Below are 27,977 nucleotides of genomic sequence, written 5' to 3'. Positions count from 1 at the left end.
TCACATCAGCATAGATGGCTCATGTCTGTTTCAATCATTGTCGAGGAAAAGAAAGACCCCAGCCTGGAATGGTATCTCAGCCAAGCCAGACTGGGTGCTCTGCAAAGACCTATGATGGATGTCGCATTTTGCTACTTGTATTTGATATGTCTCGTGTCTTTTTGTTCTGCTATTCCTCCTTTTCTGCCTTCTTTTGCATGAAGTGGATATCTTCCAGTGTACCATTTTAATTTCTTTGTCGATCTGTAACTACCTTTCAGAGTAATTTTCTCAGTGATTGCTCTAAGAAGTATAATGGACATTTAAGTCACAATCTACCTCAGATTAATGTTAACTTAATTCCAGTAGAACAGGAAAACTTTGCTCCAATATAACTCTATCCCCTACACCCTTCTTTGGCAAAGATCTATGAAACATGTGTCCCTGGGAGACTTCTGGTAAATAATAAACTATTTGTGCTTTACTTATAAGTACCATATTAATGAGCTGACAGCACATTACTCAAAGTCATACAAAGTCACGGCAAGCCAAGTGCAAAGGTCATAGTTAAGATCACTTTTACTTATTTTTATGTCTAAAGCTCTATAGTCCCTCGCATATGCTGTGTTAAGAATAAAAACATGGCTATGTTTGCACATGTGTGCAGTGCCAGGGGGAAAGAGTGTGAACTTCAGCAAATCATAGTACCTCAAAGCAGTTGTGCAAGCTGGAATGCATTAGACGTTCAATAGCCCCTTGAATAGCTCCTGATGCAGAGTTCATGGGTCACTAAGTAACAGGATGAGTTTCTTCAGCTGAGATAAGACTTAGTAACTCTTGAATGGTACTTTGTTCATGGACACTGAGATGGTGTTCTTTGGCTAGACCGAAGGCTCTCTCAGCATATTCTTGTGCCTGGAATGGAATTACAGTTACAAAAGGAAGTCGTCATAGGAAAGCTTTACACTGGGAAGCCCCATCTGTGCTCAACATGGGAAAGGACCCATCAGCTTCTCACGCCACCGGTGTGAAAAATTTCCACTTTTGGAGTTGCCACTTGCTGGAGACTTGCGAATACCCACTAGGTCCTTACAACTAGCCACACATGTGCTGAGTGGGGCATGGGGGACCAGAGAAACCCACCTGGCTTGACAAACTAAGTACAAAGTACGCCTTCTTAACAAAGTGAGATCTCCACAGGATCTGAATCAGGACCCTCCGAACCAGCACCGGGAGGCCAGGGGTGACAGGTTCCACAAGCGGCTTCCCATCCTAGGGGCCATGGTCTAGAGTTTTGACTTGGACAGAGGCCTCACAGGACATCCTGGGACAGATTCTGGGCTGGCTCTTCTCCCCTCCTCCCCCTTCCTCCCTTCCTCCCTCACTTCCAATAAATATTTATTGAATGGCTATTACGTTCCAGGTACTATGACCACAGGTGGAAATTCCTGCCCTCCTGGAGCTTACAGTACAGTGAGGGAGAGAGGCAATAAACAAGAGGAACAAGTAAAACACCACAGTATCCTCAATAGTGATACATGTTAAGGAAAACGATAAGGTAGGAAAGGGGGGCTGGAAGCACCAGTGGCAGTAGCAGGGTTTTGCAGCTTTCAGCAGGGGGGCCAGAGAAAGCTTCGCTGAAGACAGTTGAGGAAAGACCTAAAGGAAGTGAGGTGGCAATCTGGAGTAGATATATGTGTCCCTATTCTCTAAGGACCTCTTATAGATCTAATACCCTTCACATGCCTTAGGGTAAGGACTTCCTTGAGTACACAGTAGAAAATTGGACCTGGAACTGTAGAAAAGAGGTTTTTACAGTGTAAGCTTGGAAATTCAATGGAAATGTTTTCCTGTTCCCTAAGCACTCTTACTACATCCCAGATAGGGTTGGTGTCCCTCCCTCGCATTCCCACAGAGCCCCGGTCTTCACGATCACACTGAATTATAACCTACTGACTGCGAGCACCTCTAGGTCCTGGCATACAGAAGGCACTTAGTAAAGTTTGCTGAAGAAAGGTAGGGAGGAAGGGAGAGGGGGGAAGGGAATCCTAAATTTTCCGTGACACCCACACACAAAGGCCTCCTCCAACCAGCCCTCCCTCTCTCCTTGCCTGCATTCGTTTTCTTTACAGAGCTATTTGCGATCTGAAATTTTATTCCCCATTAAATGTTGCCTTGTTTATTGTGACCTCCCCTCCTCCAAAAGAAGTTGGGCAAATAATGGACCCTCTCTGCGCCTCAGTTTCCTTACCTGTAAAGTGGGAATAATAAAATACCTACATAAAGTTGGCCTGACAATTAACTGCATTAGTTCGTGAGAAGTACTTAGGCTAGTAACGGGCATATCCCTCTGGAAGAAGACAATGCAGTTTCCATTATGCAGGCTGGACTCAACAAATGAGAAACATCATGAACATCTGAACTCTTCTGAAGTGCGGCCTTACTCAGAGGGCAGAAACCAGTGCAACTGGGCAAAACACAGCTGAATTCAACTAGAGGAACTTCTACCTCCATTAGACATGGCGCTTTTCTGGGGAAACTTGCCTTTGAAGAATTCATCATCAGGTAGTAAAGCATGACCAGGGTATTCAGAACAAAGATAGTTTTTTGGGGGGCTGTGTCGGATGTAGATTCTCGAATGTTCCAGACTGAAGTCAGGATCTGAATGGCTTCTGCTTCCTGGGCTTCATCTGCAAGGGGAAAGGGAGGAAGCTGGAAAGAAGAAACAGGCTGCGGGGAGCCGCTATGGGTGAGCACAGAGCTGACAGGGTGCTGGCCTTGGGCACAAGGCACAGCAGGTTCTTCACCCAGAGGACTGCGGCCACACGCGAGCAAGAAGCCGGGCAGTTTCAGGCAGCTCCGTAAAACCTGCTCACCCCAGTGGGTCTCAAGGTAACTGCGATTTCGGTCTTTCAGAGTCCTAAACTCTCGATTTCTTAGGCTCCAAATGCAGAGGCTATCCCAGCGGGATTCCTTGGTCCCACTTAGCTTCCGCCTGAGAGTCAGGGAGGGAGCGGGGACTTCCAGCAGCCAGCAAGCAGCTTAATCTTCTCCCAAATCCAAGGGTGCTGGCGCCTCGGCCTTGCTGCTTCCCCGTGTAAGTTTGTTTACACTTCCTTCCAGTGGTGTTAGGCCCTACTCTAGCGACTATTTATTCACTTATTATGAGTTATTTGGGGCCACATACTTCTAAACACTTTTTACATACTAAGAAGTACGTAAGAGAAGAAGACAGAAAGGGCACACACCATAACCCTGAGGTTGGCTGCCTTTGGATTTCTAAGTTTTCTGCTTTCACATAAACCACTTTTATAATGAGAGAAAACTGAATAAAGTTATTAATTTAAATTGTTTTTAATGTTTATTTATTTTTGAGAAGGAGGGACAGAGAGAGCATGAGCAGGGGAGAGGCAGAGAGAGAGGGAGACACAGAATCTGAAGCAGGCTCCAGGCTCTGAGCTGTCAGCACAGAGCCTGACGCGGGGCTTGAAGTCAAGAACCATGAGATCATGACCCAAACCGGAGTCACTTAACCAACTGAGCCCCCCAGATTAGCCCTGTCCTAATTTTTTAAATCTTAGTTCAAAACCTCTCCTCCAAGAAGTCTTCCCTATTTAACACCATCCAACTATCCTCACCTCTTCATTCTAGGACTCATCTTGTGATATAATTTGTACTTGTAGGCATTTCCTTTTATTTCATATAGGTCCTGTGTCATCAACTACACTGCATGTCTCTTTTGAGCAGGAACTAGATCCTCTGTCCCTTTTTATTACCTCAGAGGGAATGATGCTGTACAGTGCCACTCAGTACTCACCCTCTGTTGAGCCTGGGGACAGAGAAATAATGAGACCCGGCCCTGCCGCTGAGAAGCTCACTGCCCAGTAAAGGAAGAGGTGAAGGCCCCAGAACAAATGCGCAGTATGAGAGAGTTTACCTTGCCTTATGTGCCCTGGAGAAATGGAGGCTCTGCAGAAATCACAGGGAGCTCTTGTAAGTCTTTTTCTCTTCACATCCGTACCTTATGAGCCCCCGGAAAGGCTGTGTATAGTACCAGGGCTCTGAATTCTTCCCAACACTGGTGAAATCCCTTTGGTTTTCCTATCTCAGTGTCCGCTTCAGCAAACTACAGGAGATGGCACTGGTGTGCTCGTGACAGGGACAGTGGCTCTCCCTCTTGGGGAGAAGGCCTGTGGATTAGGTGGGGTGAAGCCACTGCTCTGTTTCCCAGGGAGAGCTGCCACTTACCCAAGCCGGTGTCAGTCTCAAATCGTTTGCCCAGTAAGTCTATCTGTTGGATGCGAGCCTCTGAGAGCACTTGGTAGCGATTGTTCAAGTATTTACTCCAGATCTCAGAGACCTATTGGGAAAGCAGACACAATCAGAGAAGGAGGCCAGACCTGAGCCTCGTGTATTTTGCTGGTGGAGAAACAGGAAGAAAGAAAAGTGGGATATATCGTGTATCAGGCCATGTGATCTTGGGCAAATCATCTCATCTTTCTGTGCCTCAAATTTCTCATGAATGGTCTGACGCCAGTTGTAACTTAGAAGGCCAAAGCATCAAGGCTCAACTCCCATATTCCCCACCTCACCTTCGTGTACAATGTGTCTGCCACGTCCAACTTTTTAAGGCCATAGAAGATATTAGCCAGGTGGAAGTAGCCTCCTGATGTCCTGATATCCTCTGTTCCAAATGCACAACTGGCAAAATAAATCTACAGCAGAAGGAAGAAGGGGTGCTTCAGTTCCCTTTGTAAATCATGTATCTGATTTTAAAAACTTGTACACCTAGAATTCGTAACGATACAAACAAAATTAAAAAGCGGGCAAAGGATCTGCATAGACGTGTCTCCAAAAAGATATGCCAGAGGCTAATAACACAGGAAGTGGTGCTCAACATTATTAGTCATTACAGAAATGCAAAATAAAATTGCCGTGAGATACCACTTCACGCACACTAGAATGGCTCTCATCAAAAAGGCGGAAAATCAGCGTTGGCAAGGACATGGAGAAAACAGAACCCTCGTCCACGGCTGGCGGGAATAGAACATGATGCAGTCTCTGTGAAAGACGGTTTGGCAGCTCTCCAAACATTCAACAGTGAGTTACTACATGACCCAGCAATTTCGTTCGTGGACACACACCCAAGGGAAATGAAAACTTGTGTCCACACTAAGACTTGTACACAAACATTCACAGCAGCGATACTCATAACAGTGGAGACAACCCCAATGTTCATCAAGTGATAAATGGCTGGACAAAAATTGTGTATATCCAGAAGATGAACACTACTCAGCAATAAAAGGAATGAGGTATTGATACAACAACATGGATGAACCTCTAAGTAATTCTGCTAAGTGACAGAAGTCAGATGAAAAGACAACATATCATTCTGCTTTTAGTAAATGTCCAGAAAAGGCAAATCTAGGGAGACAGAAAGTGGTTGCCTGGGGCTGGGGGTCAGAGTGAGAAATAAACTGCAAATGGATATGAGGGATCTCTGGGGTGATGGGAATGTTCTAAGACTGGACTGGACTGATGGCTGTACAACTCTGTGAGTTTACTAAAAATCATTGAGCTGTATACCGAAAGTGGGTGAGGTCTATGATATGTTATCAATGAAGCTATGGTTGATTTTTTTTTTTTGAAAGGTAGGCAGAAGAATCTGAGTTTGATCTGTATCTTAACTGTATTGTGCTGCTAGCCAGCACAAGTTTCCAGTGGATTTATCAACATTGTGCAGTGGCAGGCAATCAGAGGGAGGGCTGCCCGGTGGAGAGGCTGAAGAGACAACCAACTTGCGTGGAGATTGCATCCTGACCCTAACCTCATCCAGATTTCAGGCTCAGGAACTTTTCTGTCTGGTAATATTGTCCACAGCTGAAATCCTAACAGAAACAGCATAAATTCTGAAAGAACAGCTCAGTCCTCACCCTCATCATCATCTTATCTAACATTTGTACATAGTTTCATAGTTTATAAAGTATAGTTTATAAGAACTTTCATATGCCAACAGCTCTGAAGTAGAAACATTGATGTTATATGTAAAAATAACAGCCAAAATGCTGCATAGATATTGTCCTATTATTAATCTCTCCAATGACCCAGTGAGGCACAGGCTATTTGATGATTTCTGTCTTATACTTGATGAAAGAGTTGAAATAATTGGTCCAAGATTATGGCCAAGAGTAAAAGTAAAGCCCTTCTCTTAACCACTGTGCTGTTCTGCCTCCCTTTCTTATCCTCAGAGCAGTTGGGCTTGCAGAAGTGGCGTGACCTGGCCTAAGGATGCACAGTCAGGAGGTGGAGAGGCTTGAACTCAGGTTGTTAGAACCACGTCCTCGCTGATACCTCACCGGTCAGTTGTAAACGGAAAGTTTTAGAGAAGGGCTCAGTTAAAAAAGAACAAACAAAGCTCAGCATAGCTGTTCTCAGAAACATTCAGGTGTCATAATTTAGCTTGTTTACATCATTGGCCAGATGATAACGGGCTTCCTCGTAGTTCTCCTTAGCTATGTGGAGAAGTCCCAGGTTCCGATGCAGTAAAGACTGGATGGCATAAGAGCATTCCGTTGATTTGAGGACTGTCCACTGGGCTTGGGATAGGTATTCCTCAGCTTGGACAATCTGGCCCAGACCTGCCCAAAAGAAGTAAAGAAGGTTAGAATTTATATCCTGGCCAGAGAACACATGATGAAATATGAGTCAGCACCCATTCACTCATTTATTCATTGACTCAAACATTTATTGACGCACAAAACTTGTACATGAACATTCATAGCAGCCTAGCCATAATAGCCAAAAAATAGAAACAACTTAAATGCTCATCAGCTGATGAGTAGATATACAAAACGTGGCCTATCCATATCCATGGGTGGAATATTACTTCAGTCACAGAAAGGAATGAAGTACTGATCCAGGCTATAGCATGGATAAACCTTGAAAACATTGCACTAAGTCAAGGCAGACAGATATAAAAGGCCACATATTGCGGGATTCCACTGATATGAAATGTCCAGAACAGGTAAATCCATAGAGACAGAAAATGGTGGCCAGGGACTGTGGGATGGAGAACGGAGGGTGACTACCAATATTCCATATTGGCATGGGGTTCCATTTTGGGGTGACTAAAATGTTCTGTAATTAGACGTGGTGATGGTTGCATAATCTTGTGAATACACTCAAACCGCTGAATTGTACTTTAAAGGAGTGGATTTTATGCATGTGAATTGCATCTCAATTAAAAAGTTATGCCTATGGGGCGCCTGGGTGGCGCAGTCGGTTAAGCGTCCGACTTCAGCCAGGTCACGATCTCGCGGTCCGTGAGTTCGAGCCCCGCGTCAGGCTCTGGGCTGATGGCTCGGAGCCTGGAGCCTGTTTCCGATTCTGTGTCTCCCTCTCTCTCTGCCCCTCCCCCGTTCATGCTCTGTCTCTCTCTGTCCCAAAAATAAATAAAAAACGTTGAAAAAAAAAATTTTTTTTAAAAAGTTATGCCTATGTATATTTAATATCTTTTATGTACCAGGCCTTGTGTTGATTGATGAGGATTCAAAGATGAATCAAAGCCACTGCCCTTCAAAAATTTACAGCTGGGTTCAGGAAATGCATGTGTGTGTGGCATGAAAACAAACACATTTGTAAAATAGTGTAAGTGCAACAATAGTAACATCATAAGGTTTGGAAGTGGCAGAGATGAGGAGGTGTTTAATTCTATGGATGGGGTGGAGAGGGGGCATTGGAATGGGGAGAAGCATGGTCAGTGCTCTGGATTGAATGCTGTAGTACCCCAAAATCCATAGTTGAAGCCCTAATCCCCAAAGTGATGGTATTTGGAGGTGGGCCTTTGGGAGGTAATGGGGTCATGAGAGTGGAGCCCTCAAGAATGGGATTGGTGCCTGTAAAAGAAAAGGTACAAGAGAGATGATCCCTCTCTCTGCCCTATGAGGATGCAGTGAGAAGGTGGCTGTCTACAAGTACAAAAGTGCGCCCTCACCAGATACCATATCTGCTGACAACTTGATCTTGGACTTTCAGCCTCCAGAACGGTGAGAAATAACTGTTTAAGCCACCCAGTCTGTGGTATTTGTTACAGCAGCCGAACTAAGACAGGAAAATCTGAGCTGAGTTTGGAGGATGAAAAGAAGTTTTCCTGACAGATAAGGGAGGGCGGGCATCCAGGGTGGAGGGTAACATATGCAGAACCATAAGATACGAAATAGTGGGCTGTGTTTGGAGAACCATATATGGGTCTGTGACGCTGGAGCACAAATGTGTGAGTGATCGAGTGGCAGGAAATGAGGCTAAAGAGGCAGTCATAGGACAGGTCATAGAGGGCTTAGTAAGTTGCGCCAAGGAGCTGGAAGCACGTGGATAAAAGGTAGAGGATTTTCAGAAAGGGAGAGAGAATTGGATTTAGATATAGAAGGATACCCAGGAGCCAATATGGAGGAGGGACCAGAGGGGAGGAAGAAAACTGGAAGACTCTGGAAGACTTTGGAAATAGTTCAGGCCAGAGCCTGAACTAAGGCAGTGAGTAAACATAGAACAGATACACAAGAGGCATTTAGGAGCCAGAATGGACAACACATAGTTACTAGGTAAAAGGCAACTTTATTTCTAATGTTCAGATATTGCTGATGCTTAAAACTTTTTCTTTGGTTGTGGGGCGCCTCGGTGGCTCAGTCAGTTGAGTGTCTGACTTCGGCTCAGGTCTTGATCTCACAGCTCGTGGGTTTTGGCCCCACGTCTGGCTCTGTGCTGACAGCTCAGAGCCTGGATCCTGCTTCAGATTCTGTGTCTCCCTCTCTCTCTGCCCCTCCCCCGCTCATACTCTGTATCTCTCTGTCTCAAAAATAAACATTAAAAAATTTTTTTAAAATAAAAAAACCTTTTCGTTTGGTTGTAAAGATACATAACAGTTTCCTGCCTACCTGCTTGCCTTCTAGGGAGGCTGTCAGAAAACTAAACAGAAAACTTCTGTGACAGCCTTCTGCAGAGCAGGAAGCATGCTCTGGGTGCAAAGTATTTCATGTAATGGGTGCTGCAGCAGAAATGGTCAGGAGATGAGACCACACACCCCTCACAAGACAATCTTCAGTTCTGCTTGTGCTTTCTCCCAGGCCCAGTTCATATGTAGGCATTTTTTATTCTAGTTGTAATCACAGGTCACCGAACTAAAGGAGGCGAGCTGAAGAAGCAGCAAGCTAAGGGAGAAAACAAGGAACTTATCTTGACTGAAGTTCAAACTAAAACAGGAAAATCCTCAATGAGAAGCAAGAGGCTGAGGCCATGATCCTGGCTCATGCGGACATGGCAAGTCACATCTTCCATGCGGATTTGCTCTGTAAAATAAGAGCTTGAGACTTCGGTCCTCTCAAATTTAAAGAAGCAAATGACTCTTAGCAAAGATTATTTAGACGGGGGAAATTGGTAGAGGGCATTGACGTATATTGGACATTTCTCATTCTCATTGTCCGGTTTTCATTCAAGAAGGCCATGCCAAGGAAGGAAGGGCCCAAGGCCAAGCTGTACCAGCAAATAACAAGCATCCCAAAGGAAAAGGCATCCTTGGGAGAAAAATATTTGAGCCCCCAAATCCAGAGAGCAGGGATAGTGAGGCAGGAGGAGTGCACTGCTCCAAGCAGGTCAGAACTGAGACTGCGGCTGCTGGGTCGGTAAGTTCAGGCATGTTCTCCTAGGCACAGTGTTCGCCTGGACAGGCGTAGGGATGGAGTGGAGATACTAGATACACAAAGTTGCCAAAGGAAGTGAGACTATCCTAAAAGGTCATGTCCTAAAACGTATGGAATAGAAAAAGAAGGGATAGCCAGTTAAGGAGTAATGACACTCATCTGCAGGGTGAGACAATAGGCTTACGCCGGGCTGGCGGCCGAACTGAGAGACATTATGGAGGAAGATTTTGTAAGGCTTGGTGACAAAAGCAAAAGAGCACAGAATAAAGCAGTCACAGATAATCATCTGGGAGGCTGGGAGGCATCCAGGGGAAGGAAAGGGAATTCGTATTTACTGAGGGCCTGCTATTTGCTGTGTGTACGTCACGCTAGGCCATTTGCATCTGTGATCGAAGTCTGCCAACAACCCTGTGAAATACGTATCAGAGGAGGAAACTTCATCCATTCATTCAACCGTACATTCGTCTAATTTAGACTCTGCACCGCTCTGCTAGCTGCTCAGCGCATGCTAGTGGGTGAATAAAACACACATGATCTCTGACCTCAAGGAGCTTATAACCAAGGGAAGTAGACACACAGTAAAGAAACAAAAATGAAGTGCTGTGAGGGAAATGAACAGAACACGGTGATCAAAAACAAAGAGGGAAGAAACCTACCCTGATTGGATGTTTAGGGAACACCTCTCTGAGAAGGTCATATTTACGCAGACACCTGATGATTGAAGAGAAGCCAGCTGTTGTATAAGGGACTAAAGCAAGAGTTGGAATTTGAACCCAGGTTCTCCTGCTTCCAATGTGCTGACAACAGTGGGGGAGGGTGAGTGAGGTGGCTCTTCGAAGTGTGACTGAAAATATCATCTCTAGTTTATTAAAACTCCAAAGTTCGACGGAAAGGAAAAGAATAGGCTAAAATACCTCTTATTTTTCCACTCCAGTCTGAAGGAACCCCTAAGATGAGAAAGGGACATGTGCTCAAGGAATGTGATTTATTTAGGGGCGCCTGGGTGGCTCAGTTGGTTAAGCGTCCGACTTTGGCTCAGGTCATGATCTCACGGTTCATGAGTTTGTGAGTTCGAGCCCCATGTCAGGTTCTGTGCTGAAAGCTCAGAGCCTGGAGCCTGCTTTGGATTCTGTGTTTCCCTCTCTCTCTGCCCCTCCCCTGCTATTAAAAAAAAAAAAAAAAAAAAGAAGAATGTGATTTGTTTAGACTGACAAAAAGGTTGAGAAAGTTTTCAGTCAATGACCGGGGGAGGTATTAATGAGAACTTCTATTTAGACAGAACCTTCCAGCTTGCAAAGCACTCTCACGTTCATTACACACAAATTCATTTAATCCTCAAAACAATCCTGTGAAGGGCACTTAGATTTGCCAAATGCTTTCTCAGGGCCCACTCGGCGCCAGGTTTGTGGGGGGGGGGTGGGGTTTGAGCACCTCCTCTGTGTTAAGTGCTGTTCTGTGCGTGAAGACACTCTGATGAGTGAGAATAGGGACAGTTCCGGTTCTCCCTCAGCTTATAGTCCAGAGAGAAAGAGAAACTGTAATTAAGTAATCTCATCAATGGATATGTACACCCAGAAGAGGAAGAGGTTTTTAAGGGGACATATAAAAAGAAACCTGGTCCAGTCTGGGGGCTTAAAGAATTAACTCTTTAAATTCTTTTTTTATATTTTTTTATTTTTTATTTTTATTAAAAAAAATTGTTTTTAGCGTTTATTTTTGAGAGACACAGAGACAGAATGCAAGTGGGTCAGGGGCAGAGAGAGAGGGAGACACAGAATCTGAAGCAGGCTCCAGGCTCTGAGCTCTCAGCACAGAGCCCGGCGCGGGGCTCGAACTCACGAGCTGTGAGATCATGACCTGAGCCAAAGTCGGACGCTCAACCGACTGAGCCACCCAGGCACCCCCAAATTTTTTATTTTGAGAGAGAGAGAGAGAGACCAAGCAGAAGAGAGGGGCAGAGCTGGACAGAAAACCCCAAGCAGGTTCCATGCTCAGTGCAGACTCTGATGCAGGATTCGATTCCACGACCCTGCGATCATGACCTGAGCTGAAATCAAGAGTTAGATAATTAACTGACTGAGCCACCCACGTGCCCCAAGGGGGTGGTAACTCTTGAGTTTAGACCTAAAGGATGAATAGGAGTTAGTTAGGTGGAGGGGAGGGAAGAAGAGATGGGGAGAGTGGCTAAAGAGGAACCTTCCCAAACAAGGAGAAGGCCAATGTAACTAAAAGGGAGAGAGAAGATGTGAGATGAGGTGACAGAATTCATAAAGGCTCGATCACGCTGCAGCTCATAGGCTGCTTGGAGAATCTGGTCCTCACCTAGTGGAATGGTCTGATCACATTTTGTGTGGAGGCCAGACTGGAGGGAGGCCAGATCTCAGCTAGTGAGCAGTAGTCCAGAAGAGAGATGATGAAACTTAGGCTAGGGAGACTTTTCCCAAATCCCACAGCTAGTCAGTGTCAGAAATACACAGAGCCTGAGCTGTATCTCTTTGTCCAGTGCTCTTCCCAGTAGTTTTGGTGGAGGGACAGTTGGAATGGGGAGCCAGACCTGAGCGAGTGAGGAGGGGCATTCTCGCAGTTACATGGCCTGGTAGAGGGGAGTAAGAGTCCAAACTGGTGAGGAGGGGATCGATGCAGAAGCAGAAGCCCTGATTGAGGAGTCAGAGCCCATGGAAGGAGAGAAGGACATCTGCAAAGGGAAAGAGTAGGGATGGAGATGAGAGATTAGTTCATACAGGGGAACTGATGAAATGTATTAATGAAAAAGGAAGCCAGCATTCTCACTGTCAGAGAAGAGAACTACAGATATGGAATGGGAGGAAATTAGATTGGGCATGGGTTCATGCCAGTACCTCTAAATTCAGTCCAACAGGTGTTGGTAGAGGTACCAGGTACTGGCATGGACCCATACTCATATCTCTATCTCTATCTATCTATCTATTCATCTAACTATCTTTCTAGAGAGAGAGAGAATGAATTTAGATGTAAAATGTGCATACATTATTATATTCATACATATTCCCTAACTCTGTCCATTGAGAAGGCCTAGGAGTAGCCCTACCCCAACAGCAATGCATATGTCTAGTGCACAACTCTTGGCTTCTGAATCCCATTTTCCACTAAAAAAAAAAAAAAAAAAAAAAAATCAAGGCTCCTTGGAGGTATGTTGAGAAAGCAGGAAAGTGATAAAGAACATTGGGGATTGTCAAGGAGACACAGAAGCCAGTTTGAATGGGCAGCCACAAAGCATAAGAGACTCTTAAAAACTGAGAACAGGGGCGCCTGGGTGGCTCAGTCGGCTAAGCGTCCAACTTCGGTTCAGGTCATGATCTTGCGGTCTGTGGGTTCGAGCAGCGCGTCGGGCTCTGTGCTGACAGCTCAGAGCCTGGAGCCTGTTTCAGATTCTGTGTCTCCCTCTTTCTCTGACCCTCCCCTGTTCATGCTCTCTCTCTCTCTCTCTCTGTCTCAAAAATAAATAAACGTTAAAAAAAATTAAAAAAAAAAACTGCGAACAAACTGATGGCTGATGGGGGGTGGGGGGGTGGGTAACAGGTATTGAAGAGGGCATCTTTTGGGGTGAGCACTGGGTGTTGTATGGAAACCAATTTGACAATAAATTTCATATATTTTATTTTTTTTAATTTTTTTTTCAACGTTTTTTTTATTTATTTTTGGGACAGAGAGAGACAGAGCATGAACGGGGGAGGGGCAGAGAGAGAGGGAGACACAGAATCGGAAACGGGCTCCAGGCTCTGAGCCATCAGCCCAGAGCCTGACGCGGGGCTCGAACTCACGGACCGCGAAATCGTGACCTGGCTGAAGTCAGACGCTTAACTGACTGCGCCACCCAGGCGCCCCAAATTTCATATATTTTAAAAAAATGAATGGCCAGCCACTTAGAATAATCTAACCACCAAATTAATGATAGTAACAGATTATTAACCCATTGAATAGAACAGGGAACCAAGAATTCATTCTGATATAAATAAATAAATGAATATATTAAAAGTTTGATGGAATGGGATATTTCTATAGTTTCAGAATACCTCCCCATAAAATACTTACTAATTGCAAAGAGAGGGAAGAGTATACAAAGAAGCCTGTCAGACGCCACCAGTAAAGTAACTTAAATGGGTATCATCAGTAATGAAACAAATTGAAAACATATGCCAACTTTCAGGATGAGGTTGAGCCCCGCTTCTGTGATATTCCTGCCAAAGATACATCACCTGAGTCCAGTTGTGAAGAAACATCAGAGAGACCCAAATCAAGAGACATTTTATAGAATACTTGGCCTTTAATCTTAAAAGTGTCAGAGTCATAAAAGCCAAAGAAAGATTGAGAAACTATTCCAGAATGAGGGAGACTAAAAATATATAGCAACAAAACGAAAAGGATGATTTTTAACTGTATCCTTCTGCTATAAAGATGTTATTGGGACAGTTGGAGAAACTTGAATGGGATCTGCTTAGTAGATGATTGTAGATGGTGGTGGTACTGTGTTATGAAGAACGTCTTTGCAGGAGATGCATCAGGCAAGCAACTTACTCTCAACGTAGCTCAGGGAAAAAAGTTCAAGGTTCTGTATTTCCAATAGCCTTTCTTTTGAAAAGTTTGCTTTTACAATTTTTTTTAATGTTTATTAATTTTTGAGAAAGAGAGAAAGAGGGAGGCAGGGTGGGAGGGGCAGAGAGAGAAGAAGACACAGAATCTGAAACAGGCTCCAGGCTCTGAACTGTCAGCACAGAGCCCAAGGTGGGGCTCAAACTCACCAGCTGTGAGATCATGATCAGAGCCGAAGTTGGACACTTAACCAACTGAGCCACCCAGCGCCTCTAAAAGTTTGTTTAAAAAAATAGTGGCTATTAAGATGTATAAAATGGTTGGACAGTAATTAAAACATTGCAGAGGCTCAAAAAGGTTAATTCCCCTCCAAAATGCTAATTGTCTTCTTGTAGCAACAACCGTGTGGGATGGAGCTCCGCCAAGGCTGTGCTTCCCACTCTCAGAACCCCCTCTCCTATCCACGGGAGCAGGTTCCTATACTCCTATTACCATGTGACCCTGACACAAAGGTAGGTAAAGGTAAACACCATACTCAAGCTGAGTCAACACAACCATCTCTTCTAGGAATTGAACACTGGAAATCAGATGCTAATTAGTTTCTATTACCCTCCTTGAACCTGGAGGACATGTAGATTCCCTGTAAATTCAGCTACATCTGATATCTTGGGGTAGCTGTCTTCTGTGGTAGGCATCGGGCAGAAAAATCTGCAGAGATGGAAAATAAAGCAGATGCGAAGACAGAAGCAGAGACAAGAGACAAGGCCCAAGAGAGAAGCAGAGCACCAGCCTCAGTTGGTTACAACACTCTGATTCTAGTGCCTCATGAAGACTCAATTCCCCTGGGACACCCCAGGGTCCTCGTAAATGTCCTCTTTCTGCTTAGACCAGCTATTTAGTGGATTTCCATCAGTAGTAGCCCAAAGTTGATGACATCTGCTTCCCCACCTTATGCCAAACTTTACAGCAACACTGCTCTTTTACGAAAAGTGTCTTGGTGCCACTTCCAAGGTTGCACTCTTTGGCCACTGAAACGACCCGGTATAGTGCTCTTTAAGGGGCCCCCGGGGATCTCAAGTCATTTCCCTTACCCAGGCTCGCCTCGGCCAGCAGCAGGTAAGCAGGCACAAGCTCTACGGAACTCAGGCCGTGTAGGTTCATGCGGAAGCGAAGCGAATGCAAAGCTGCTGGGACAGCGGCTTCGTGTTTTCCTTCAAAGAGGTATTTCTGGGCTACAGTGTAGCAGAATTCAATCAAGTGCTTCTGCGGAAGAAAAAACTAGACCATCAATGGCGGGCATAGGTACACCTGGAGCAAGGCCAACACCTAATGAACTGGTCGAGGGCACCAAGCTAACCTACTTGTATTAGGGTGGCCATGAAATCCAAAATAGGTGATAGAAAAAACCCGGACTGTGAGTTCCTCAAGGGCCAGGAACAAGTGTCCTTTCACCATAGTTCATTGATCAGCATAAATGAGTGCTTAATAGAAAACTATGCAATAAATATTATTCTTATATTTGTAATAAAATTGTGGTTTAGCAGAACTGTCATGTCTTAGGACATTCTAAAAAAATCTGGCTTTCTGCTTGAGTTAATTTTGAGAGAAATATCTTCTCTTTCCTTCTGGAGTTAGGATAACAGATATAGCGAATATCGGAAATAACTTAAACTCTGCATTGTCCCAAGGCCATTCTCAAAGTGCCACAATACTAAAATGGATGAATCTGGTGTTTTGAGATTTATGGCTTATAAAGCCCTAATTTTTTTTAGAATAATTGAGATGCTTATCAATGCCATAAAATCTCCTTTATGTATTCCCTAGTGTATTCATACATCATTTTTTTGACCTCCTCCTATGCACCTATGCTGTTATCAACATACTTGGCATATATGGGTGTTAAGGCTGAATTCTGTTCTCCCCCCCCCCACCCCGCAAACTCAAGCTCTAACCCCTAGTACCCAAGAATGTCACTGTGTTTAAAGACGGGGCCTTACAGAGGTGATTAAGTTAAAATGAGGCCATTAGGGTGGCCCCTAATCCAATTTGACTGGTGTCCTTTTAAGAAGACATTTGGAAACACCAGGGATGCCTGTGAACAGAGAAAACCAAGCCTGTTGATACCCATCCTTGATCTTGGGACTTCTAGGTTCCAGAATTTCTGTTGTTTAAGCCACCCAGCCTACGGTATTTTGTTATGGCAGCCTTTGGCACCTAATACAGTACGTATTCAGTAAATATGTGGAGAACAACTGACTGAATGGTACTGAGGGCATAGAGCCACAAAACAAAGTCTCTGTCCTCAAGGAGGTTCGCCCTTTCTCCTGGGAAGTTTCGCGGCACCCGTGAGCCACCCCTGTCACAGTCCCGCAAGACCCACCTGCCGCTGCCGAAGCTGCTGCAGGCCATGCTGCCGCTCTTCCTCTGAATTGTAGAAGGGCATGGTGGTGCGCAGTGGGATCAGGAGCTGACAGATCTTCTCATGGATGCTGTCCCAGTCAGCTCTTTGATGAACCACACCACTGACAATAAAAGCACGGATTTCATGATCTTTACCTTGGGCCTGACCCACGATTCTCTTGGCCCTACTCCTGGCCCAGCCCTAAAACCTGGAGAAGTAAGCCCAACACATACCGTCAGGCAGGGAACCCAATGCCATTTCTGACACAAATCTCTTTTTTGTCATGAGGCTATTTGATGGTGTAAGAACTAGTTGGGGAGGGAGGCTGCTGTTTCTTTGGGCACAGGGTCACGTTCCGAAGTCACGTGGTGATGCCGTGGCTGTTGCGCTTTTCTGCTTGGTTAGGAACAACAAAGACGACTTTATCTCTCCATTGTTCTAAGACCATTTTCAGAATATCTGAACACCAAAGTTGATGGGTGAGAGGGTCTTTTCCTCGGGGAAGGGAGAGGAATTTACATTGGTTGAGGCTCTAGGAGACACTTTCCTACCATGAGTGCCACTGTGTCACTTAGCTCTGGAGAGCTCTACTTGCAGTGTCTGTTGTTCCAGGGGGCACACTGACACAAACACCCTGGGAACGGCCCCAAATCCCAGTGGTGCAGCAGGTGTTTTTGCTAGTAACTATTTAATTTTTTGACAGCAAAACCAAAGCTATTATTTCAAAGATAAGGAAGCATAGGTGTGGAAAGCTTAAGTAGTTACTCCGAGCCTATACTCCAGAGTCAGGTGTTTTCTTAGTTCTCCAGAGGGAAGCACTGTGACAGTTGGTATAAAGCTTTTCTGAAATTTACATACAGATTTAGTATTTTTAAACACTTAATTGGACAGGACAGCAGCCCTACAGAGAATCCATTCCCATTCCTTAAGTAATTACCTCTGTGAATGATTCCCAAACCTATTACCTGATTCTGACCCTTTCTCCAATTATTTTTGTTTTACATTTCTTTTACATTTTTTAAATGTTTACTTATTTTTTGAGGGAGATGGAGACAGAGACAAGAGTGTGAGCAGGGGTGGGACAGAGAGAGAGGGAGACACAGAATCCGAAGCTGGCTCCAGGCTCTGAGCCGTCAGCACAGAGCCCGATGTGGGGCTTGAACTCACGAACCGAACTGTGAAATCATGACCTGAGCTGAAGTTTAACCGACTGAGCCAACTAGGAGCCCCCTTTTTTACATTTTTAAGTATACTTTAAATTTCGTGGTTTTTAGTATAATCACAAGATTGCAAAACCATCACCCTATCTAATGCCAGGACAATTTCATCAATCAAAAAAAAAAAATCCATTTGCTCTAGCCGGTCTCATTTTTCTCTCCACCCACTGATGCCCAGAAACCACTAATCTACTTTCTCTCTGTGTTTGACTCTTTGGGACATTACATATAAATGTTAACAGATAACATGGGACCTTTTGGGTCTGGTTTCTTACACTTAGCATGATGTTTGCAAAGTTCATCCATTTCATAGCATTTATCAATATTTTATTCCTTTGTACGACTGAATGATATTCCACTGCATGGCTGTATCACTTTTAATGTTTATCCATTCATCAGTTGGTGGACATTTGAGTTACTTCTACTTTTTGGCTATGATGAATAATGCTGCTATGAATACTTGTATACAAGTTTTTGTGTGAACATATGTTTTCTTTTATTTTAAAGTTTGAAATTTTAATATTTTAATAGTGTGGGAAGAGGAGAACTTTCACGCAAAAATTTGGATGGTTTTATGGTGATGTCTAGCAAATTGATACATATGCATGACCCTTGTCCAAGCAATTCTCATTTAAGAATTTGCACAACATATGCACAAAACTGCAGACTACATGTGAACATATTATTACTTGCAGAGAAAAACAGACACAACTCACATCTCCATCATTCTAGACTGAACGTATGTTTTCAATTCTCTGAGCACATACCTAAGAATGGAATTGCTGGGTCATATAGTAACTCTATGTTTGACTTTTTGAGGACTGCCAAAACGTTTTCCACAGAGGCTGTACACTTTTATAGCCCACCAGCAATATATGAAGGGTTCGGTTTTCTGTATCTTTGCCAACACTTGCTATTCTCTTTTTTTAAATTAAAGCTATTTTAGTGTGTGTGAAGTAGTATCTCATTGTGATTTTATTTTGCATTTCCTTAACAAAAACGTTCAGCATCATTTCATGTGCTTATTGGCCATTTGTAGATCTTCTTTGGAGAATTGTGTATTCAAATCTTCTGACCATTTTTTAACTGAGTCTTTAGCTTTTTGCTGTTGAGTTTTAAGAGTCCTTTACATATTCCAGACAGAAGATCCTTATCAGGTATCGGATTTGTAAATATTTTCTCCCATTCTGTGGGTTGTCTTTTCACCTTCTTGATGATGTTCTCTGATGCACAGTTTTTTGGGTTGTTGTTGTTGTTTTGTTTTGTTTTTTGGTACTTACTTTATTTGTAAAAAAAAAATCTGCCTTTTCTTTATAACAAATTTCTAATTCTTTTTTTTTCTCTTTTGAGATTTTTATTTAAATTCAAGTTAGTTAATATATAGGGTAAAATTGGTTTCAGAAGTAGAATTCAGTGATTCATTACTTACATACAACACCCAGCGCTGATCACAAGTACCCTCTTTAATACCCATCACCCATTTAACCCATCCCTCTATCCACCTCCCCTCCAGCAACCCTCCATTTGTTCTCTATCATTAAAAGTCTCTTGTGGTTTGCCTCCTTCTCTGCTTTTTTTCTTATTTTATTTGTCCTTCCCTTCCTCTATGCTCATTTGTTTTGTTTCTTGAATTCCACATATGAATGAAATCATATGGTATTATCTTTCTCTGACTGACTTATCTTGCTTATCTGATGCACAGAAGTTTTAAATTTTTATTTTTTAAGTTATTTTGAGAAAGAGAGAGAGCAAGGGAGGGACAGAGAGGGACAGAGAGACTCCCAAGCAGGCTCCACACTGCCAGTGCAGAGCCCCACACGGGGCTTGAACTAACGAACCGTGAGATCATGACCTAACCCGAAATCAAGAGTCAGGCACTTAACTGATTGAGCCACCCAGGTGCCCCTGATGCACAGAAGTTTTAAGTTTTGATGAAGTCCAGCTAATCCACTTTTTCTTTGGATCTTTGTGTTTTTGGTGTCCTATCTAAATGATTGCCTAATCCTAAATTACACAGATTTACAACTAAGTTTCCCTCTGAAAATTTTGGTTTTAGCTCTTACATTTAGCTCTTTTCATATATGGTGTAAGGTAGGAGTCCAAATTCATTCTTTTGCATGTGGCTATGCAGTTATCCCAGCACCATCTGGAAGGGACCATTCTTTCCCCAGTTGAATGGTCTTGGCACCCGTGTTGAAAATCAATGGGCCATAAATGTATGTGCTTATTTCAGGACTCTCAATTCTAGTCCATTGATCTATATGTCTATCCTTACGTCAGTACCACACAGTCTTCACTACTGTAGCTTCATAGTAAAATGTGAAACTGAAAAGTATGAGTCCTCTAACTTTGTTCTTTTTAAAAGACTTTTTGGCTATTCTGGGTACTTTGCATTTTCATATAAATTTTAGGATCAGTGTGGCCATTTATGCAAAAGTAACAGTTGGAATTTTGACACGGATTGCACTAAATCTGTAGATCATTTTTAAGTGTCACTATCTTAATAATAAGTCTTAATACTTCATAAACATATTCATAAACTATGAATATGGAATGTCTCTCCATTTATGTAGGTCTTTCATTTCTTTCAAAAATGTTTGTGTCTTGCCATTCTTGGATTAAAAAAATTTTTTTTGACGCTATTGTGAATGGAATGGCTTTCCTAATTTTCAGATTGTTCGTTGCTAGCATACAGAAATACAACTGATTTTTGCACATTGATCTTGTATCCTGTAACCTTACTGAATTCATGTATTAGTCCCAATAGGTTTTTTTTTTTGTAGGTTCTTTAGGGATTTCTCTGTATAAAATCATGTCATCACCAAAAAGAAGTCTTTTTTACTCCTTCTTTTCCAAGTTGGATCCCTCTTATTTCATCATCTTACCTAGCTGCCCCAACTAGTTCTAGAACAATGTTGCATAGAAGTAATAAAGGTAACATTCTTGTCTCATTCCTGATTTTTGGGGGGAGGGGGAGAAGCTTTCAGTCTTTGATCACTCAATATGATGTTAGCTTTCTGTTTCTCTATAAGTTTATTCACAGATACCCTTTACCAAGTTATGAAAGTTTCTTTCTATTCCTAATTTGTTGTGTCTTTATTATAAAGGGTGTTGGATTTTATCAAATGCTTTTTCTGTATCTATTCAGATTATCGTGTGGTTTTTGTCTTCTAATCTGTTAAAATGATGTCTTAAACTGATTGATATTAGCATGTTGAGCCAACCTTGAATTCCTGGAAGAAATGCCACTTGGTCATGATGTATAATCCTTTTTTATATGCTGCTGGATTTGGTTTGCTAGTATTCTGTTGAGGATTTTTTGCACCCATATTCATGAGGGATGTTGATCTGTAGTTTTTTCTTGTGATATTTTTGTCTGGTTTTGATATTAGGGTAACGTGGGCCTCATAAAATGAGTTGGGGACTTTTTCTTCCTCTTTTACTTTTTGGAACAGTTTTTGAAGAATTTGAAGTTTTTGAAGAATCTTGAAGAACTAACTAGCATTAATTTTTAAGTATTTGATAGAATTCACTAGTGAAGTCATCTGGTCCTGGGCTTTTCTTTGTGGGAAGTTTTTGGTTGCTAGCTAAATCTTTTTAGTTAACAGATCAACTCAGAAATTCTTTTTCTCTTGAGTCAGTTTGCCAGTTTGTGTCTTATTAGGAATATATTTCATCTAGGTTTTCTAATTTGTTGGCATACATTTCTACATTGTATTCTCTTATAACCTCTTTGATTTCTGCAAAGTTGCTAGCAATGTCCCCACTTGGATTTCTGACTTTAGTAATTTGGGTGTTCTCTTCTTGGTCAATCTAAATAAAGGTTTGTCAATTTTGTTACTCTCTTTAAAATATCAATTTTTAGTTTTGTTGATTCTTTCTCTCGCTTCTCTATTTTCTATTTCACTTCTCTCTACTCTAATCTTTAATATTTTCCTCCTTCCATTAGTTTTGGGTTGAGTTTGCTTTTTCTTTCTCTAGTTTCTTTTTTTTTTTTTTTTAATTTTTTTTTTCAACGTTTATTTATTTTTGGGACAGAGAGAGACAGAGCATGAACGGGGGAGGGGCAGAGAGAGAGGGAGACACAGAATCGGAAACAGGCTCCAGGCTCCGAGCCGTCAGCCCAGAGCCTGACGCAGGGCTCGAACTCACGGACCGCGAGATCGTGACCTGGCTGAAGTCGGACACTTAACCGACTGTGCCACCCAGGCGCCCCTTTCTCTAGTTTCTTAAAGTGGAAGGGCAGGTCACTGATTTGAGATCTTACTTCTTTTATAATGTATGTGTTTATAGCTAGAAATTTCCCTCTGAGTACTGCTTTTACTGCATCCCGTAAGTTTTAGTATTGGTATTTTTGTCCTCATTTCATCTCAAAGCATTTTCTAATTTCCCTTGTGATTTCTTCTTTGACTCACAGGTTAAGACTGTGTTATTTCCATACATTCTTAAATTCCCCAAATTTCCTTCTGTTATTACTAATATCATTCCACTGTGGTTACAGAACATACTTTGTATAATTTCAACCCTTATAAATTTATTGAGACTTGCTTTATGGTCTAATACATGGTCTATCCTGGAGAATATTCCATATGCACTTGAGAGGAATGTATATAGATGTCTGTTAGGTCTAGTTGGCTTATAGTGTTGTTCAAGCCTTGTATCTCCTTGCTTATCTCCTGTTCATTATTCACGGTGGAATACTGAAGTGTCCAACTATTAATTATTTCTCCCTTCTCTACTTCATGCATTTTGAGACTCTGTTGTTGGATACATAAATCATGAATTTTTGCATTTCTACAGCCGATTATATATTTTTACTCAAATGTCTAAGTTAACTGATTCCATTTATACATATTCCAAAACTGGTAACAATAACCTAGCACAGGGTCAGCAAAGTTTGTCTGTAAAGGGCCAAATATTTTAGGCTTTGAGAGCTACATGGTCTCTGTTGTAAAAATTCAACTCTTGTGGTAGCACAAAAACAGTCATAGACAACATATAGCTTTGTTCAACCTCTCTCTCCTTCTTTCTTTCCTTCTGGGACAACAGAAAGGCAATAAGGTATTTTCTCTTTAAACTGTAACTGCTATCATAGAAATGACATAAAGCACTTAAAAAACTTTATAGAGAATTACTGTAAACAAATCAATTAAAGCACTTAACAGCCAGGATATAGAAACAGTTGAGTTCCATAGGATATTTATTAAATAGGGACTTTTTGAATAATCGTGTGAGCAATGGAAATATTAATTTACTTAACTGCCTGAATTTTTGTTCCACTGAGAGCATTTGACATATCTAGCCTTTCCAAATAAAATGAGCATTATTTATATATTCATGAGTTCTTTTTCTTATTCATCTGTCTAATCCCTAATACCCAGCACAGAGTCATGCATAAAGGAGTTGAAAATATGTTTTCAATCAGGGCTCACAATCAAGTAGCCTGTGAGCTAGACATTTTTTGGCCAATATCATGTTTTGTTTTGTGTTTTAATAAGTTTGTTTAATTTTTTTTAAGTTTATTTATTTAAGAGAGACAGAGACAGCATGAGTAGGGGAGGGGCAGAGAGAGAGAGGGAGAGAGAGAATCCCAAGCAGGCTTCACGCTGTCAGCACAGAGCCCAATGTGGGGCTTGAATTCACCAAACCATGAGATCATGACCTGAACTGAATCTAAGAGTTGAACACTTAACCGATGAAGCCATCCCAGCCCCCCAACCATTACCATGTTTTTTAGACTAAATTTGGAAGACATTAGGCAGGACACTCATTCTGCAGTTTACCACAGATCATACTGTCTCCTACTATTGAATGCCACTTCACTATTCGTTTTCTTTTCCTGATCAGTGAAAACATTTTAATTTGTGCCCCACATGTTAAATAAAACTTACTGCAAATCACTCTTATCTATATGCAATGATTTGCTAACTTACACTACTAAAGCCTCTTGTAACTTTCTGTAATGTTTCAGTGTGTACTTTAATAAAATTGCCTTTTCTTACAAATGTTCTGTTCCCTGGCTACATTCTCATAATCCAATATAGAACAATATGTGCAAGATTAACAGAGTGTATAAAACAGATGTATTTATAGGAAAAGAGTATAAAGAAATTGACCAAGATATCAGACTATTAATCTCTAAATTGTGAGATTATAGATTATTTTTCTTCTTTATTTTTTATATTTTCAAATTCTCTATAGTAAGCATGAGTTACATTAATAATTAGAGAAAAAAAATCTTTTGGGGTGCTTGGGTGGCTCAGTCAGTTGAGCATCCAACTTCGGCTCAGGTCATGATCTCACAGTTCATGAGTTCAAGCCCTACATCGGGCTTTGCGCTGACAGCTCAGAGCCTGGAGCCTGCTTCCAGTTCTGTGTCTCCGGCTGTCTCTGCCCCTCCCCTGCTCACCCTCTGTCTCTCACTTTCTCAAAAATAAATAAACATTTTAAAACATTTTAAAAGAAAAAAAAACTCTTTTGCAAAAAAAGAGAAAAAAAAACTTTCACAAATTCAAGTTTACTGTCCTCTGGCTCCTTAAATTTGGAATGAAGGAAAAGAATATTTACTGAGTGTCAGTTTGGTTTCAGGCATGATGCTACATGCTTTGCACTCGACCACAAAACCTGGTGAGGGAGGAGTATTAAAGCCCCCATTTCTGAGATGCAGAACAATTAACTCAGCCTTATTTTATGGATAAATCTTAAAATTCCCAGGACACAAGCATAGAGAAATCTGAAGAAAAGAAGGTGGAGGGGAGAGGAGAATACCTTAAAGAGAATTAAAGGCAGTGAAAGAGGAGAAAGGAACTAATGGTGGATAAGGGCATAGGAAATAATAACTTATTCATGCATTCATCACATATTTAGTTCCGACTGTTTCACGACACTCTGCAAGAGACTGTAAGGTATATACAGATGGGTTTGACACAGATCAAAAGACAGCATTTGCAGGATAGTCCTTCTACACATATTCAACATAATATCCTGCATTAATGGAACATAATAAAATTGAGATAGCACACGTGTCAACAACTAAAATGAAGAAGGGAAGTAAGAGTCATCTAAGAGTAGAGAGTGACGACAAAGTGAGTTGAGAGGAAGAAGGAATTACTTCTGGCTGCAGGGATGAAGGCAAGAGGGAAAGAGGTAGATGCTCATATCAGGTAGAGGCTCTTCTCTCTCCCCTGAGTGCCAGGCCTGTACTTGAAGTGGTTTACTAGCCATCTCTCCCAAGGGACCTGAAGGCCCTCAAACTGTGTATCCCCTACCCAATCTGTCACCCACCACCACCTCCTTCTGTGTTAATAGGTTTACTATCCACTCAGAAGCTCGCTTATTCAACAAATGATCACTGAGTGTGCGGTATGTGCAGCCAGTGGGTTTAGTAAGAGACACAGATACTAAACAAGTAAACACGAAATACAAAAGTACAGGAAAAACAAAGAAAAAGGTGAGCGAGAAAACTCAGAGAGGAGTACTTCCAGAAAGACCTCTTTGAAGAAATAACATTCCTGAGAACTGAAGGATGAGAGGGAGCTTGTGGCTGAAGAGGACGTTCCTAGTAGAGAAAACAGTCCAGGCAAAGAAACTGAGGGAGGAAAGGACTTGGCAAACTAGACCTGAAGAAAACCTCGGTAACTACATGAAGGAGAAGAGAGGGTGAGTGTAGTGGGAAATGAAGGTAGAGAAATGACCAGGGCTTTGTAGTTTTTGCTACAAATCCTGAATTGTATTCTAAAGGCAATGAAGACACTGCAAGAAAAACACAGATGCCGTCCCTTCCCTCATGGGATATACAGACCTAGTGAGGAATATGGACTATTAAACAACTGATGTCAATCTGTGTCCTAAAATTTAGGACTAGGTCCTACTAGTACTAGGGAACATATAGAGTGCTGCAAGAGCACTGAGGAGGAACACCTAATTCAGTCTGAGAGAGGTAGATTCACTTTCTGCTAGGATCACTGCAACAACTTTTTTTTTTTTTTTTAACATTTATTCCTTTTGAGAGACAGAGTGTGAGCAGGGAAGGGGCAGAGAGACAGAGAGAGAGAAACAGAATCCGAAGCCGGCTCCAGGCTCTGAGCTGTCAGCAAAGAGCCCGATGAGGGGCTCAAACTCACAGACTGCAAGATCATGACCTGAGCTGAAGTTAGATGCTTAACTGACTGAGCCACCCAGGTGCCCCAACTGCAACAACTTCTTAATCAGTGATGCGGCCTCCAGGGTCTACCTTCCAATTTATCTTCCACACTGCTACTGTCATCCTTCCTTAACACAAGGGAGAGCCCGTCAAAACGATCCATGACACCCCAGAGGATAAATTCCAAACTTCTCGATCTCATGTCACCATCTGGCCCTAACCTGTATCTTCTTGGTTTAAACTCCTACTACTACCTACCACGATCGTTTTTAAACGTTCTTTTTAGTAAGAAATACATTTTACCATTACAAACACACATATCCACATAAAATGCTAAAAATTTTCAAGAAACAATTCAAGTAGGGTTACTCTGATACTTTCTATGTTATTCTACTTTCTTCCTTAAAAAAGTGCATTTTCCTTAAAATGCTGGTTGTGATTTATCCATGATCTGCTAATGGGTCCAGTCTGCAATGTGCAAATCAGCAACTGCTTCCTCCACTACCTTCTCTACCCGGCTCTGAATAAACTCTGTTCTTTTAGCTTTTACCCAAGTAGACCTGGATGCCAGGAGTACCCTGCCCTTCTGTCTTCATTGTTCATTCACCTAGCAATTTCCTACTGACCTTTCAAGAGTCATCGCAAACATTATTTACTCAGAGAAACCTTTCCAGATACTGCCCCCAGCCACTAGGCTTCCATCCTTAGAGGTCCCCGGAAACAGCGCACCTTGAGTGACAGTACTTGTCATGCTGAGTCTATTATAATGACTTTTTAAAACAAGTTAGTTTGCTGGACTAGGTTTCTGGCCATCTGCCACCTAGCAGTTTTATCTCAGGTCCAACATAGGTCTAATTGGAAGCAAAGATCAGGGGATGTTATGTTGAACGAATGAAATCTCATCTCATTTTCTACTACCCTCCCCACACTCTCACCGTCTTGGCTGTGCACCAAACTGGCCTGGTTTCTATTCCTCAAACACACCACAGCCTTTACACCCTCAGAGCCCAGCATTTCCACGGTGGACTGCTCCTACTTTATTTTCACATCAGTATCTACCCTCCAAGAAGCTGTCTGTCCTACTTCCCATCACATTTTCTTTGTCTTTATGGCATTTACGACTCTCTGAAATTATCTTGTTTTCTTTTTATCTATCTTCCGCATTAGTATGTTAGATCTTTGAGGGACACAGTCCACCAAGTTTCCACTAGTTAACTTCAGCTTCTAGAACAGTGCATTGCGCACAGTAGGCGGTCAACAAAACATCTGGTGACGAATGAATGAGTGGGAGAAGAGGCACACACAGAAGTCTTGGGGACCTGTCTTGAAACCGCGTTGAGTGTTCCCTGGCAGAGCTGGTGCTATGGCTTACGCAGGGCACACAGACCTGTAATGGGGAGAGAGGGAGGGAGTTGAGGGGCCCACGTGCCACATTTCAGGGCCTACCAGTAATAAGTGACCGTGCAGGCCGTGCACACGCGCTCGGCCGGGGCTTCGCACACTTCGCAGCAGAGCCGGCGCCCCTTGGGCACCGCCAGCGGGCAGATGATGTCCATGTTGCAGCCAGCGGCGTCTTCGGTCCCCAGGACGGTTGCCTGGAGAGGACAGGCCGGACGCCGGAGTCACGTGACCACTACCGGGCAGCCTCGTTCCCAGGAATTCAAGCTCAGGGGGGAGAAGCGCAGTTCCACTGACATCTAGAGTGTATTTGTGGGGTTAAAAAATAATAATAATTAAAAAAAAAAAACCCACAAAACTCCCCCCAGTTAAGTCCCGAAGGTTAAATGGCCGGGCAATCTGACTCTAGTGGAATCAAAGTCCAGGAAGGCCTATACGGTGGCCGGTTAGAGGCAAACACGGACAGTTCGTTACCGGAGGAGGAAACTAACATGAGGGGAATGTGACTCTTCCAGATGCCTGCCCGCCCACAAGTCCCGCTAGCTCAGGGTCACCTCTGCCGCGCTGTGGGTCGAAAC

General features: G+C 42.7%; 1 protein-coding gene across 1 annotated transcript; it reads right to left on the bottom strand.

The window, feature by feature from the left end:
• Nucleotides 1-627: 627 nt before the first annotated feature.
• On the bottom strand, nt 628-27,644 carry ZMYND12 (zinc finger MYND-type containing 12). The gene is made up of 8 exons (XM_047084701.1): nt 27,448-27,644; nt 16,621-16,762; nt 15,332-15,503; nt 6,448-6,617; nt 4,572-4,694; nt 4,228-4,339; nt 2,524-2,669; nt 628-894 (listed from the first exon to the last, which is right to left on the bottom strand). Exons 1-8 carry the CDS (start codon nt 27,555-27,557, stop codon nt 769-771), a joined length of 1,101 nt encoding a protein of 366 aa, XP_046940657.1. The 5' UTR covers nt 27,558-27,644; the 3' UTR covers nt 628-768.
• Nucleotides 27,645-27,977: the final 333 nt, after the last annotated feature.

This window comes from Lynx rufus, unplaced genomic scaffold, assembly GCF_022079265.1.
Source record: "Lynx rufus isolate CCGP_SWC_20201006 ecotype Redwood Valley unplaced genomic scaffold, mLynRuf1.p SCAF_2, whole genome shotgun sequence".
NCBI classification, from domain to species: Eukaryota; Metazoa; Chordata; class Mammalia; order Carnivora; family Felidae; genus Lynx; species Lynx rufus.
The sequence above is the reverse complement of the archived record's forward strand: the minus strand, read 5'-3'. Positions and strand labels throughout refer to the sequence as shown.